We start from the raw sequence: 15,611 nt of genomic DNA on the forward strand, positions 1-15,611 counted from the left end.
TTACTTAATTTTGAATTAAGCCCTTCTTGTTCTCTTCAAATTGATTGAAGGATTTAATTTTCTTGTTGTAATTGAATAAAGAAATGAGTTGACAGTAGTTTTGATTTTAAGAAAGATTCTTTAATGGTTTTAAGAGAGGTATTTGACGAACATTTCAGATATTTAGTGAGAATGATAAGTCTTCCACATCTGTACAATCATAGTAATATTATTTTTAGGCTGTATCTGCTAAAGACTTCTTGGCGTTTCCATCACCGCAGAAACTGAAACAAATGGGAAAACAAAAAGCTGATAACTTAATACAAGAACTTGGGGTAGGTAGACAGTAAGACTCTAGAAATTTAGAGCTTCTAGACAAAAACAACATGTTTATCTACATCAGATGAATTGCATGAACTATAACGAATTTGCTTAGAAGAATTAGACCAACAGCAGAAACACATGTTACTAAATGACAGATGGAAAAATCACCCTCTCCTTTGTAACGGGCAGAATTTTGAAAGAACTTTGTTTTCTCGTTTGAATTGTTTTACATTGTCTTATCGGGGCCTTTTATAGCTGACTATGCGGTATGGGCTTTGCTTATTGTTGAAGGCCGTACGGTGACCTATAGTTGTTAATGTCTGTGTTATTTTGGTCGATTGTAGACAGCTGTCTCATTGGCAATCCTACCACATCTTCTTTTTTATATTTGGATCAAAATTAAGTAAAGATTGATAATCAGTGAAAACGAAGTATTTTGAAAATATAAATGATATTAAAATTTGGTTTCTTGAATGATAACAGGCATACATTTCATGTAAGATTTTTATGTATGAATAAAAACATAATACATTAGAGTTATTGCCCTTCGGCAGATAAAATAACGTGATTGGAAAATCTGTTCTTTCAATGTTTTTATATTTTCTAAATAGCTAGTAAAGATTTCATGATCAACCAAAAAAAAAAATTACTCAAATTAATCTGTAGATTTGCATTGGTTTTTTTATTTACAGAATGAAATCACCGATATAGACAAAGTCATGCAGACATTTCTCAGGGTAAGATTTAAGAATGAAAGTAGTTTTTATGAATTTATCTTTGATCTCAAATATTTTCTGTTTTATATTTGCAAAATATATGTTGAGCGCAATTTCAAAATAGAATGATTTTAAAATCGATGCAAATAAAATTTTAAACTGAGTATAAGGTAAAAAAACAAAAAAAATCTATACGAGGAAAATTCAAAACTAAGTCCGAAATCAATTGGCAAAATATTATTTGGCACAAAACTACATGTTTCATACTCTAGTAACAAGTATTACTTTGATTAATTTTCATCAGTACTAATTCATTTTGTTCTGTGCTGCACACAAAAATGTCCATGTAGGGCCCTTGCTGACACGTGAGAATACTATTTTTTTTTTTGCACACATACGATTGTTATTATGTGATTTAATATAACAATAAGGATTTGTTTGTACGTCATTAAATGCAATGAATATTTATAAATAATTTAATTTTGGATGTAACACGTCTTCTGATTGGCTGACGTTATTTTGTTATGAGCCCATAGACATAATTTAGTCATGTGACCGTGAAGTCATCAATGTTTTTTCATGGTTTTCTACAGTTTAAAATGGAATTTAGAATTAAATTATAAGAAATGACTGTAATATTTTTTCTGTCTATTCAAAATAACATACACGCGTTATTCAGTGTGCACCACATTTTTTATGTTATTTCTTCATAGACAGAAAAAATATTACAGTCATTCCTTAAATATTTGTACTTATGTATGATGATTTGTAGATATCCTCCATTGTTACAAAGGACGATGTAGACACAAAAGATTCTGTATGTGAATGTGCAGGTCAGTAAAAATAAAAACACACTATCATGTTACACAGTGTAGATACTATTCTGTACGCTATCCGGAAGTCGCGATTTTCGAAGCGAGGATTTCAAACTGGCTAACAGAACGGTTTTGTTTTGGTGCTTTTTCTCATCATTTGTTTACTCCTATATCTATAAAGTGCTTTGCACATCTTAAATGTATGTATAACATCATAAATATGAGTAACTGTAACAAAAACATGCAGTAGAATATAAAATATTCGCGTGCATCACACCAACTTCATAGAAAAAAGTGAAATCGATTGACAATTTTGCTCTCGTAGTACAAAGCAGATAATCTTTTATTGCGAATATTTGCATCAGTTTACAGTAAAATATATACTGTTTCAATATTCCTACCGTATTTAAGTAGAATGTTCGTATTTCAAATAAAAAAATATGCTTTCCTTGAGGAACCCAAAATAAATTACTGTACGATCAGTCTAAAACTGACTGTATTCTAGTAGCGATTTCAGATTTTTTGTCTGTATGACCAGTCGTGATTTTGAAGAAAAAAACAACAACAAATGGAAGTTTTTAACGACCTTGACTGAAAAACAACGGCAATTTGAAGGTATGTACGTGTCTATGTGATATTATGATTGTGTCCATGGAACTATAACGTGTAATTTCTTTCATCAGACAATACAAATATATTTCTGATGATTTTTGTAGACGGCAAATTAATTTTTGTTCCGTCAGTCTTACTTAAAATCAAATGCCTAAAAAGCAATACATGATTCGCTTGTGGACTGTATTAGTGTGTCGTTGCAGTTATCTGTTTAACTATTACATTTTTAAAGACTATTTACACCGTCTACCGTTGATCAATTGGTGATTACATACATCAAGCCTGTCTCTTTTAAAATGACAAAAAATAGATAGAGAAAGCTTTGTTAAAAAACTTTAGGTATTGAGGAAAGAATTAACGAAATTATACCCCGCCACTTCTATAGTCCATGTTTTGGAAAAAAATAAACCACCAGAAAAACTAAATTATAGGTGCACAGGGGCATCATTTAATAACGAATATGAGAAAGTTTTATTAATACTAGTATATGGTAAGTTTTTGAAAGTTGCGTATAGTAAGCGGGTACCACCCAATAAGGTAATGGAAAAGTCCATATCATGGAAATAAAAAACTGATGATTTTTCGAAAAACCAAAATAAGAGGTACACAATTGAATTAAATGATAAGGAATCTGAAAAAAAAGATTCATTAAGTTATGGCAAGTGTCTGAAGGAAGTTGTGGATATAAAATAGGTACGCCCAATATAAGGTTATGACAAAGTCCGTATTTACGATAGAGAAACATCAAAAATATTTTTACAAAATATTCGAAATAGAAGGTCCATACATATATTAATAGATTACAAATGGAGCAATTTTAGAAAAGTTTAACAATTGGTTTTGGAGGTCACGGTTGGAAATATCTGATGGGTGCCCCCATATAATGCAATGTCCAAGTCGGTATCTTATATAAAGAGACCCCATAAAATATTCTTAATAAAATCAGAAATACATTCCTTTTTTTATATAAATAAGGCAGTTAATTTTCTCGTTTGAATTGTTTTACATTGTCATTTCGGGGCTTTTTATAGCCGACTCTGTGGTATTGGCTTTGCTTAATGTTGAAGGCCATACGGTGACCTACATTTGTTAATATCTGTGTCATTTTGATCTCTTGTGAACGGTTGTCTCATTGGCAATCATACCGCATCTTCTTTTTTATATTTTTTATATTTATGATACGGAATCCGAGAAAAAAATAATTAATAGTTATACCAGTGACGGATTCAAGAAAATTGGGATCCGGCGGTTTGAAACTCTTTTTTTTTTTAACTTTCAATGCATTTGTATGGGAACATATATTTGGAATCCTCTTTTCTCCTGGATTGGACCCCCTCTCCATTTAAAAATGTCTGGAAACACCAATGTATATTAAGTGGTGTATGTGGAGATGCGCTTGCAAAACCGGCGAAACATGTTGTACCGGTCCAACGGACAAACGGAAAGACGGACTTCATTATCACTATAAACCATCGCCTCACAAAGTGGTGTACAATTGAGTGTGAAAGAGACAGATCTACATCCAAAACAAAGTGAAGGAACTGTGATCAATTATAGGCTACAGTACGGCCTCGAATGTTTGTAAATTCATGCATTTTTATATAGTAACTATTAAATCTGTGTGTTTGTACAATTTTAAGTAAAACGGAGGACATTTCTGAAACTTCTATAAACAAACAAACCTTTTTCTTATTTCAGCCACATTCAAACATCCTTATACTTAATGTAATAAGTCGAGTACACCCTATCAAGCTAAAACATGTTTGAAAAGTTTACAGGATGTGAATTTATTAAAATATATTTGTGTTATTTAGAAAAATGCCATCTTCTAATGTATCGTAAATAACTTTGAAATCACTACTAGAATACAGTGAAATAACGACTGATCATACAGTTTCAAAATATACAAGCGAGACTGATCGTACAGTGAGAAATTCAAACAAGTGTAATTTTCTTATTTCTGGCTTCAAAGATCTGGCTGAAACTTTTACCACCACTTAAAATACACTTTATCTAGTAAATTAAGTCTGGATTTTACGTTAATTTGTACAGTAAGAGTGCAAAAAGATTGTTTTTAGGTTCACCAACTGATTTTCCTTAGTGATGCACTTGAAAATCTCTTAATTAAGGCAAAGATACGAATAATGAATGTGCTAAATTTAATTATAAACCATTTGTGAGTATCGATGTCAGCTGAATTAATCATTAAGCAATGTACAGATGAACATCTTACCGTTTAATATAGTATATCCGACAAATTTAAAATGTGATCCAAAAAGTTCTCGCTTCGAAAATCGCGACTTCCGGAAAGCGTACAGAATAGTATCTACACTGTGTGTTAATAATAAGTTTTTCTTGGGAATAAAAAAAATTAAAAGATGTTATTCTCACTCAACCTAAAATTCTATTTCAAAAGTTAAAATGTCTTGTAAGATAAGAATCAATAGAACTGTGTTTGTTAACTTGACATAAGGCTCTAACGAGGGGATGAAATTTCTGCATCCAAAGGCTTGTGTATTACCGATAAATCTCAGATAGAAAAAAATCATGTGAAATCCATGTGAGATCCATGTAAAATTCATGTGAGCGAAATTTACCTGCGTATGTATATGGTTTCAGATTTGCCATTCAGTATACTCTTATTTGGTCCCAAAGAAAATATGTATCTCTTGATCATAAGCCGAGACACAGATACTGGCAATGCTATAGAATTAAATATTGAAAACATTGTAGATATTTTTTAGGCTCAAATAAAATATTTTTTGTCACTGCTAGTGTACTTCATGTTGACAAATATTTTTTTTATTTGTCACTTTTATAACATCATAAATATATTTATTCCAGAAAAGCTTATAGAGGAGACATTAAAAAGTGAACACAACACAGGTTCAATGTTAGCTAACAGTATATTAGTCAGTATGGGAATATTAAAGGTAAGTATTAACAAGCTCTAAATAGAAGTAATATGAAACTATGACCCTGACAATAATTACAACATATTTAGGGGCGTAAAGGGGGGTATCGACATGTTGCATTTCTGTAAATATTGACCATGCAATTTCCCATAGGAACTTCTTTTATGGCTAAAACTGTACCATTTTTACTAAGAAGTTTTGAAAAAAATCTTATTCTAGAATTGAAAGTTCATATGCACTACATTTTTTTTCAAAGGTCAAATATAGGGCTGTGCGGCATATTTTCAACATTTATATGCCCTGAACATTTCAGAGTTTAAACTAACACAAATTTTCTTAGCTATCCCTACCTCGAATGAAGGGTTACCACAGATTTTAATGTAAACAATATACACATGTATATTTACTGGTAACATTCCCAAGTTATGTCTCTTTGAGATGGAACACTGAGAGCATAACTGGGAACCAGTATGTAAACAAAATTAATTTTCTATGAATATTCTAGATCTCTTTAAAAGAGGCTAGGTTTGAGAAACAGCTGTATTCACAAAGTCCAACCACACGGAAGATTGCAAAACAAAATTACCATTTCACAATGAACAAACAATTAAAAATGTTTTGCACGTTGATCTTTTTACCAATTTCACAAAACATGGTGAATAACGAACCTTTTTCACAGCTGTATGTGAAATAAAAATGGCAAAATATGTTGCACAAGAATAACCCTTTACCACCCACCATGTTGCTTTTGGACTATTCAATTCACATGAAGGTGGAAGGGTATGAAGGGACTTTTCAAATCTTTTCAAATCAGCTAACATGATATTTGAGTAATTTTGCAAATGGTTGTAAATTGGAAAACAAAAATTGAGTGACTGGAAAAATTCACAATGTTTTTAACTATAAAAAAAAATGTGGTATGATTTCCAATGAGACAACTCTCCAGAAGAGACCAATTGACAAAGAAATTAAAAACTATACGGCTAGGTCACCATATGGCCTTCAACAATGAGCAAAGCCCATATTGTATAGTCAGCTATATATGGCCCGGAAATGACAATGTAAAACAATTGAAACGAGAACACTGGCAGCCTAATTTATTCACAAAAAATGAACAAACAACAAAAAGGTAACAAATTAACAATCCGACAACCACTAAATTACAAGCTTCTGACTTGTGACAGGCACATACATACATAATGTGGTGGGGTTAAACCCTCCCACTCACCTGGAACAGTGGTGTAACAGTACAACATAAGAACTGCATATTTAAGAAATTTTCATCGATTAAGTACTGGAAATAATTTACCATTATAATTTTTAAAAATCTATATTATAAAACTTTCCATGTATAACCTTGAACCTTGATTTTTGTTAGCATCTTGATATTTTAAATGTGTCATAGTTCCAGAAAATATGATATAACTATACTGAAACAATTGAAAATTACTTTTTTCTTCTTAACTCATTCAAATAAGTTTGAGTTATATATACCTTTAATCTTTGTTGTTAGAACTATAGACTGGTTTGTTTCAGGGTGAAGATAAGAAGTACAAACCTCCGAGTACGTTAATGGGGCCGCTGTTGGTATTAGAGCACCTTGTCAAGCAGCCATTCTTCCCAAAGTTTTCAAGAGAAATATTATCTATGTTTATGAGCAAGTAAGCTATCTTTTATTTTGAATTCATACAGTTAGATTAGAATGTATATTAATAATTTTTATGCCCCACCTACGATAGTAGAGGGGCATTATGTTTTCTGGTCTGTGCGTCCGTTCGTCCCTGCATCCGTTCGTCCATCCGTTTGTCCGTCCGTCCGTCTGTCCCGCTCCAGGTTAAAGTTTTTGGTCAAGGTAGTTTTTGATGTTTCTAATCGACTTCAAACTTTGTACACATGTTCCCTATGATATGATCTTTCTAATTTTAATGCCAAATTAGAGTTTTTACCCCAATTTCACGGTCAACTGAACATGGTAAATGATAGTGCGAGTGGGGCATTCGTGTACTGAGGACACATTCTTGTTTTAATGAAACATGATTGAGGAAACTGTATATTACTGTAAATTCAGAAATTATGGCGTGCATTTATTATTGCGATTTTATTTTTTGCAAAATTAAGAAAAATCGTGTTTTATTCATACAAAAAATTTCAAAATTTCGAGATCAAATTATTGCGATTATAAACCTGTCACATTTTTCGCAATAATAAAAACATTGCAATAATTTTGGGAATTTACAGTAATATGCAGTTTTCTCAATCATGTTTCAGTAAAAAAGAATTATAAATATTTTTGTCTACTGTCAATTTAGAAATTATTGCGTGCATTTATAATTGTGATTTTGTCATTTTAGATTTAAATGAGATTTATATTTTTACGATTTAGAGAAAAATCTTGTTTAATTCATATAAAATATTTCAAAATGCAGGTTCAAATTATTGCATTTACAATTTTTTTCGCAATAAAAAAAAAACTCGCAATAATTTCTGAATTTGCAATATATACATATTTCAAAAGTTCTTAGTATGTAACAGATCTTTTGTATGTATGCATTCTACAAGTTAAAAGAAGAACAAAGAGGAAATAATGTACTCTATTAAATATTTGTTTACATGGGTAATATCCAGAACATGTAGAATAAGTGCCAAGTTTTCTTACTTTTAACCTATAAACAAAAAGTATCTACAAGCAATAGATAGTTCTCAATTTGTGCTAGAATTGTTTCCCTTTGACACCAGGTTGTGGGGCAATTTACAGAAGTTGATTTCATATCTATTTTGATTTGTTTAACCCTTTTTTTTATTTCATCACTTTGATCTACTAAGGAACGTTTATCAACCTTCACATGCAATACATGGTAAAACTTGGTTGTCAAATAAGAAAATCATTCTGGCCAGCAAAGGGAAATAACTCAATATAAAATTATGTCAATGGAAATCTAACTACATTAAGTATGAAGTACTCAACTTAATGTATACTTTGAAAATTACAAACTGTAGTCAAATAGATAATCTAGCATTATTAAATGGTAGCAAATGATTGTTTGATTTTAGTGATTTTTAGACCATTTATAGCTTGCTGTTCTGTGTGAGCTAAGGCTCCGTGTTGAAGGCCATGCTTTGAACTATAATGGTTTACTTTTATAAATTGTGAATTATATAGAGAGTTGTCTCATTGACACTCATACCATATCAAGGTATTAATATAAACAACATTTTATTCCAGACCTCATCCATTATTAGACCAGTCCAAAGAAGCAAGACACAAACTGTTGCAGACATTAATGGCATATTAATGGAGAACCATACTGCTTTAAAGGACCAAACACATTTCACCACATGTCAACATTGTTATTTTTAATGATAGTAAAAACCTTGTATTGTTGAACAATCTTAAGATATCACATAACAGATTATACTTAATTATGATGAGTTTTTGTTACGGTTTTGTATGAATCATGTATACTATATGGTCATAAAATATGATATTTGTTTTGAATTTTGTTGAGTCTACAATTTTTGTTGCAAAAGCGAGACATAGTGATCCTACATTTGGTCTTTTTAAAGTTTTATGTCAATGTAGTGTAGGGGGCATTAAGAATTACCCTTGTCAGGATGTATGTACATCCCAAAGTTGGTTTCCGTTCTCTAACTTAATTTTGTCTTAGCCGAATGTTATGCAACTTATATACAATGCTTATTATCACAAAATACAGATCAGGTTTAAATTTTGGTGGCGTCACTTTTACTGTTTTAGAGTTATATCCCTTTATAAATGGAAAAATTGCAGATTTTTTTGTTTCCGTTCTCTAACTTAAATTTTCCTCAATGAAATTTTATGAAACTTATACACAATACTTATTTCCACAAAACTCAGCACAAGTACAATTTTTTTACCATCAGTTTTACCGTTCTTTAATTATGGCCCTTTTTAACTTTATTTGATATGCAAGTGTTAGCTGTGTCCCATAGACATATTTTGGCTTTTTTTTTATAGGAGATTTTTAAACAAACCCAAGAATAAAAAAAAAAATGTTGTATATTGGTATCACGTTGTCTTTGTCGTCGTCAGCTTCGTCCAAAGACAGATGGTTTCCGGATAATAACTTTAATATAAGTAAATAGAAATCAAAAAAGTTTTAACAAAAGGTTTATAACTACTAAAAGAAGGTCGAGATTGATTTTTGGGGTTATGGTCCCAACTGTTTAGGAATTAGGGGCCAAAAAGGGGCCCAAATAAGTATTTTTGTAAATTCCAGACAATACCTTGTGTTAAAGTGTATGAATCTCTCTGAAATTTTACCACAAAGGGATGGTTAGGATTTACTTTGGCTCAAACAATTTAGGAATTAGGGGCAAAAAAACGGGAAAAACAAGAGTTTTTCTGACAATTGAGATAATTTAAAAGCAGTGTAAAAAGGGGGTAGAGTATCCAAATCAATTAAAAGAACATTGTTTGATTACCTCCCTTTCAATGCTTGTAAATGATGTATCTAGAAATTATTGTCTTCTGCTGATCAGCTGTCAATTTATTTTTAGCAGTTACTATGAATCAATACTAATGGCCAAGTTCAAATGGAACTCCAGTTCTGACTAGAGTTCCACATGAATGGTAAAGAATTTTGAAGAGTAAGGTCTCTAAATAAAATTGAGAATGGAAATGGGGAATGTGCCAAAGAGACAACAACCCGACCATAGAAAAAATCAACAGCAGAAGGTCACCAACAGGTCTTCAATGTAGCCAGAAATTCCCGCACCCGGAGGCGTCCTTCAACTGGCCCCTAAATTACCAGAAGTACTAGGCCCCTACTCTGAAGATGTTTACATTCAAATTTGATTGGATTGATGTCATAACATCCAGGATATCAAGTCGATCTCGAGGAACCCTGCCACAACCCAGGGCTCTTAGAGTTCTAAAGGCAGGAAAGCTATATCCAATCATAACAGGTGTTATATATGACCATGCAAACCCATCTACTCTAGATATCCATTCGAACTTGGCCAATATTAATTTTAACCATGACTATGTACAAATGTATGTCATTTTATATTTTAAAACTTTTATGATGTATTTAAATGGGTAATTATGGTTGTAAACTCCATTAGAAATTTGAATTGAGTTACTGACCATGCCTTGAGAAAAATAATATTTGAGGGGGAGGGGACAATTTTTTTCATTTCAGATTTAAGAAATTAAACGAAAATTTCTTCAAATATTTTTTTTAGTTGTTAAGATATTCAACAGCATAGAATATTGCACAAATGCCAAAAAAATGAATATAAATTCAAATCATATAATTAATTTGAAGTTCTTTGACTACAGGTATTCTGTGTCAGAAACCTATTATGTGTCAAAAAAAATTTAATTACAATCCAAATTCTGACCTGTATCAAGTGTGAATATTGTGTCCATTTTGACACAAACTTTTCAAGGTTGGACATCTGGGGTCATATCCAGCTGGGCTCAGGGAAGCAATTTATTTCCTACTGTTACATCATTTTTTTCTAAACCATGTAACTTATGTTTTTGGCCAAAATACCAGTACCTAATTTATATCTTTTAGGCATGGGTAAGCAACATCAAATAAATGTTTTTTGGAAAGTTTGCTATAGCTTGCTATTGCTACTTTCCATAGCCATCGGCCTCAAACTTATGGTGACAGATTATCGCCATTTATTCTGATCCGAGATAATTTAGTACTAGTGTTTGAATTCTGATTCTTGGAAGGTTCTTTTAAAATTTTGAGTAACTTCTCATTTGACTGAAAATTTTACAGCTTTAATAAAAAAGAATTGAATGTTCACCGACGATTCAGATGAATTTAACTTCATTTTAAAAATGAGTATCTCAAACACTACTTCGCGGATCTTCCATACGCTGAAGAGAAAATCACAAGAAATCTACGCCAGATTGCGTCAGTTTCATTCATGAAAATTTCATGAATGAACATTTTCCGCTCTACTTTTACCTGTTTACTATGTACGTACGTAAACGTGGTAAAAGCCCGAGAGTATCGAAAAAATCGGGAATGAGGTGCAAGCCGTCGGATAATTGACAAGTGATAATGGTTTTTAAAGGCAGTGCTTTAAGGCCTGACTTTTAAGTCATGAGGTTCATCTTTTCATACGCAATCTTTGCAGGGGGTCTTTTTGCCAGAAATAGATCCGGAAATGTTCGAATTTCTCCTCTTCTTTTTATGGTATGATATGGTTTTTGTTTCTTTCATTTACATTGGGGACTAAAGAAACGATCAGTGTGTATTGTTCGTTTTATAGAACTTGTTATTAGTGTGTATTTCGCATTATAAGCAGTCAACCTGACTACAAACTATCATTATGTGTATTCCGTGTGGAAAGAAGTCGGGTCAATTTCGAGTGTTATCTGACATCTAAAGATTCTTTCAGACGTTGATAAAACAATGAAAAGTCGACTGAACATGATTAATATTGCATCTTCTATAAATCAAAGCGGAATTCGGTTTATGAACGAGAAACCGTAAAGCGTTTTCAATTTCGGTATTAGTTATGTATGTTGTCTACGTATTATCCTGGTTCCCGGTACTACGTTCCGGGTATTAGCTATTTGATATATGTGATGTGTAACATTACGATCGGGTACCAGCCAATCTACGTGTGTATGTGTACATGATTTCCCGCCAAAATGACCGACATACAGCTATGGAAAATAGTCCATAAACGTGCCGTATAATGATATGCAAATTCATAATAAATCGTAACTTTTTTTATCTTTGTATAATTAATATAACAAAATGGATTCCACAAAATTGAAGATAGCATTATTTTACGAGGATTTCTCATATTTTTCTCACTTCCGGGCGCAGTAATACGTATGTTTTGAAGAAGTTCGAAGAATTTGACAAAGTGAATTCAGAAGGAAACGGATAGATATACGTTCTTGCTATCAGGTAAAACAATTTAAATGTACAGAACAAACACATTTACTTCACACAAATAGTACAGGCGTAAGCTTTTTATTGTCTTATACACGACTGTAGTCTAGTGTTTAAACGACGGCGGTGACCTACAAGGTACGGGTCATACTGGGTCAAGTCTAAATATGTAAACATATCCACGTGCTATTAGGTAGAAAGCATCGTTATGCAATATCTACAATTTTTCCTCCTTTATACATCGTTTAACCAGATATATTTCTCTTTCAAATACACTTGTAAAACACGGGTTGTATGTACGTGTGTTTTCTTGTCCTTATTAAAGTTCATTTGTTGATGTTTAAATATTTTTGAACGACTGAACACAGGAGTGAATGAATGCAACAATTGTATATACTGAAGACTTGGGTTGTACAATGATAGTGTACGTATATCATGCTGATAATTATTCTAGCAGTAATTATACTAGCAGTAATTATATTAATTTAGGATGTAATGACAGGAATTCATGAGCTATGCCTCAGGCTTTCTGAAAAAATATCAATGACAATGTAAACAGGAACGAAACATTGACACGAATGATGCTCTCTTCTATGTTATAGTTATTTAGGTATGTGTGTTGCACAAGTTTCCAAAAAACTTAAGTTATAAAACTTTTTTTCAGGGCACAAACCCACATTAAAGAGACTTGTCTACTGCCATACCCATCCTATTTTCATGCACCATTTGCAAGCAAGAGACTGTATGGTTTGCAAAATTAAAAATCAGGACGGTGTCCAATTAAAACAAAAGAACTAAACTGGATGAATATTGTAGGAGAAATCTAGAGGAAAGTTTTGATTTGTGAAATTGGTTTTCCTGAAAAGTCATTCATCCTAGCCTGCAGGAAGGAACTATAACTGTCCACCACCAACTGACGAGCTAATGTTGAGCTTCACATATGGAATTACTCAAATACCATCAATGTCTATGTTTTCAGCACAGATTTCACAAGTTATGACACAGCTGTGCTTTTTTTTATACCTGTTAAAGAGTTGTATACTAAATTTTATTTTTTTATCAATAAATATATATTGTGTCATTTAAGAACTTGTATTTTGCCAAAAGATGCATACTAGTGAATGAAAGTGGTGCAGTTCATTTTGCTTTGGTATATAGAATTGAATTACAATTGTACATGTTATTGGAATGCTTATAAAAATAAGGAGATGTGGTACAATGTATATACATGATATTTAGTGAGTTTATCAAGCAAAAATGAATAAGAAATAGGTATAAGCAGTTACAGGTACTACTGTACAATCTCAAACAATGAGAAAACCACATACCGTAAAGAGAATTTCATATTTACAAGTAAGTTTTGTTTTTGCGTTGAATAATTTTCTTCTATTGTTTTAATTGCAAATATGGGAAGTGGTTAAAATGCTAATGAGACAGCTGTTATGGCCACAGAGCCTTAATTGAAAACTTCTTTTTCATTCATACCGGTAGATTTTGTCTGGAGTTAGAAACATATCTGACAACTTTTCAAAATGCACATGGGGGTTTTACGTGAAAGATGGTTCATATAGTCATACAAAACCTTCAAGGGGGCCTTCAAATGGAAGCAGGACAAGTCGACCCAAACTGATTTATCAAATTGCCCCACATGTGAAATTGGTTAAATCATGTTTAATATTACTCCTGCCAACTCGCCCTACTTATAAAAAAACGGTAATATTAAGATTAATATATATATAATTAAAAATAAAAACTCACACCACTTTAATGAAAACTAATATACACAGAATACAAACAAACCGAAAATTAATTTAATTACTATTATTGATATATACTGAAATTATATATAATTCTAAAAAAAAACTGATTGTTGAAGAATAACTGTAAGTTTTGAAGCTTAGTTATTTGCATAACAATTAAAAAGAAACCTGTTAAATGTATCATAATGCAATATAAGGAATTGAACTTATATTCAATGGGATAACATCTTTTTCCATAAGTGGGGCGAGTTCAGTTGGCATTACTAAATTCATCCTGGTTAATAATATATTTATCTAGATTTCACCGATTTCCATTAGGTGGGACCAGTTGGCAGGAGTAATATTAACGGGATATAACACAGTTCACAAGTGGGGCGATTTGGTAATCCAGGTTGGGGCAGTTTTTTGTCAAGCCTGCGACTTTTTTCGCAGAAAGCTCGACATAGGGATAGTGATCCTACGGCGGCGGCGATGTTAGCTCAGTTCTTAAAAGCTTTATATTTTAGAAGGTGGAAGACCTGGATGCTTCATACTTTGTATATGGTTGCCTCATGTTATGAAGTTTCCGTCAGTCACATGTCCAATGTCCTTGACCTCATTTTCATGGTTCAGTGACTACTTGAAAAAAAAGTTAAATTTTTTTGTAATGTTAAATCTTCTCTTATTATAAGTAATAGGATAACTATATTTGGTATGTGCAAACCTTGCAAGGTCCTCTTGCCCGTCAGACAGTTTTCACTTGACCTCTACCTCATTTCATGGATCAGCGAACAAGGTTAAGTTTTGGTGGTCAAGTCCATATCTGAGATACTATTAGCAATAGGTCTAGTATATATTCGGTGTATGGAAGCAGTGTAAGGTGTACATGTCCAACTGGCAAGTGTCATCTGACCTTGTTCTCATTTTCATGGATTAGTGGTTATAGTTAAGTTTTGTGTTTTGGTCTGTTTTTCTTAAACTGTTTGCAATAGGTTTTCTATATTTTGTGTATGGAATGGTTGTAAGGTGTAAAGGTCTACCTGGCAGGTGTCATATGACCTTGACCTCATTTTCATGGTTCAGTGGTCAAAGTTAAGTTTTTGAGTTTTGGTCTGTTTTTCTAATACTATATGCAATAGGTCAACTATATTTGGTGTACGGAAATGTTTCATGATCTACATGTCAGTCGCGCAGGTTTTATTTGACCTTGATCTCATTTTTTACGGTTCATTGCTCAGTGTTAAGCTTTTGTGTTTTGGTCTGTTTTTCTTAAACTATAAGCAATAAGTCAATTTTATTTGTTGTATGGAAGAATTGTTAGCTGTACATGCCAACCTGGCATGGTTTATCTGACCTTGACCTCATTTTCATGGTCCAAAGGTCAATGTTTAGTTTTCTAGGTTTATGTTAAGATTATGTGACAGTTGTAATAAAGCTTTATTATTAGGACTATCAACATAATATCAATGATTAGTAAAGAAGGCGAGACATTTCAGTGTGTACACTCTTGTTTTTAAAGTGGGGCGAGTTAGTGAAAAAGTGGGATGATTTGTCATGGATTCCCTTCAAATATATTCTAATGTGGTTTTTGGCTTCTTCGTGC

At 32.2% G+C, this 15,611-nt stretch overlaps 1 protein-coding gene and 1 long non-coding RNA gene across 2 annotated transcripts in view; both read left to right on the plus strand.

Moving 5' to 3' along the window:
• LOC139486240 (ran GTPase-activating protein 1-like) overlaps positions 1 to 8,850 on the plus strand; it is a 50,145-nt gene extending 41,295 nt beyond the window's left edge. Inside the window, exons 12-17 of the mRNA XM_071271021.1 lie at positions 219 to 314; positions 996 to 1,040; positions 1,792 to 1,852; positions 5,291 to 5,379; positions 6,898 to 7,022; positions 8,585 to 8,850. Coding sequence (XP_071127122.1) covers positions 219 to 314; positions 996 to 1,040; positions 1,792 to 1,852; positions 5,291 to 5,379; positions 6,898 to 7,022; positions 8,585 to 8,654 — 486 coding nt within the window. The 3' untranslated portion in view covers positions 8,655 to 8,850. The remainder of the gene's footprint in view (positions 1 to 218; positions 315 to 995; positions 1,041 to 1,791; positions 1,853 to 5,290; positions 5,380 to 6,897; positions 7,023 to 8,584) is intronic.
• A 2,576-nt stretch (positions 8,851 to 11,426) lies between these two features.
• LOC139486241 (uncharacterized) lies at positions 11,427 to 13,350 on the plus strand. Its single transcript, XR_011655526.1, has 2 exons — positions 11,427 to 12,284; positions 12,934 to 13,350. It is a non-coding gene; the product is annotated as an uncharacterized lncRNA (long non-coding RNA).
• Positions 13,351 to 15,611: the final 2,261 nt, after the last annotated feature.

The sequence above is a fragment of the Mytilus edulis genome, chromosome 8 (assembly GCF_963676685.1).
Source record: "Mytilus edulis chromosome 8, xbMytEdul2.2, whole genome shotgun sequence".
NCBI classification, from domain to species: domain Eukaryota; kingdom Metazoa; phylum Mollusca; class Bivalvia; order Mytilida; family Mytilidae; genus Mytilus; species Mytilus edulis.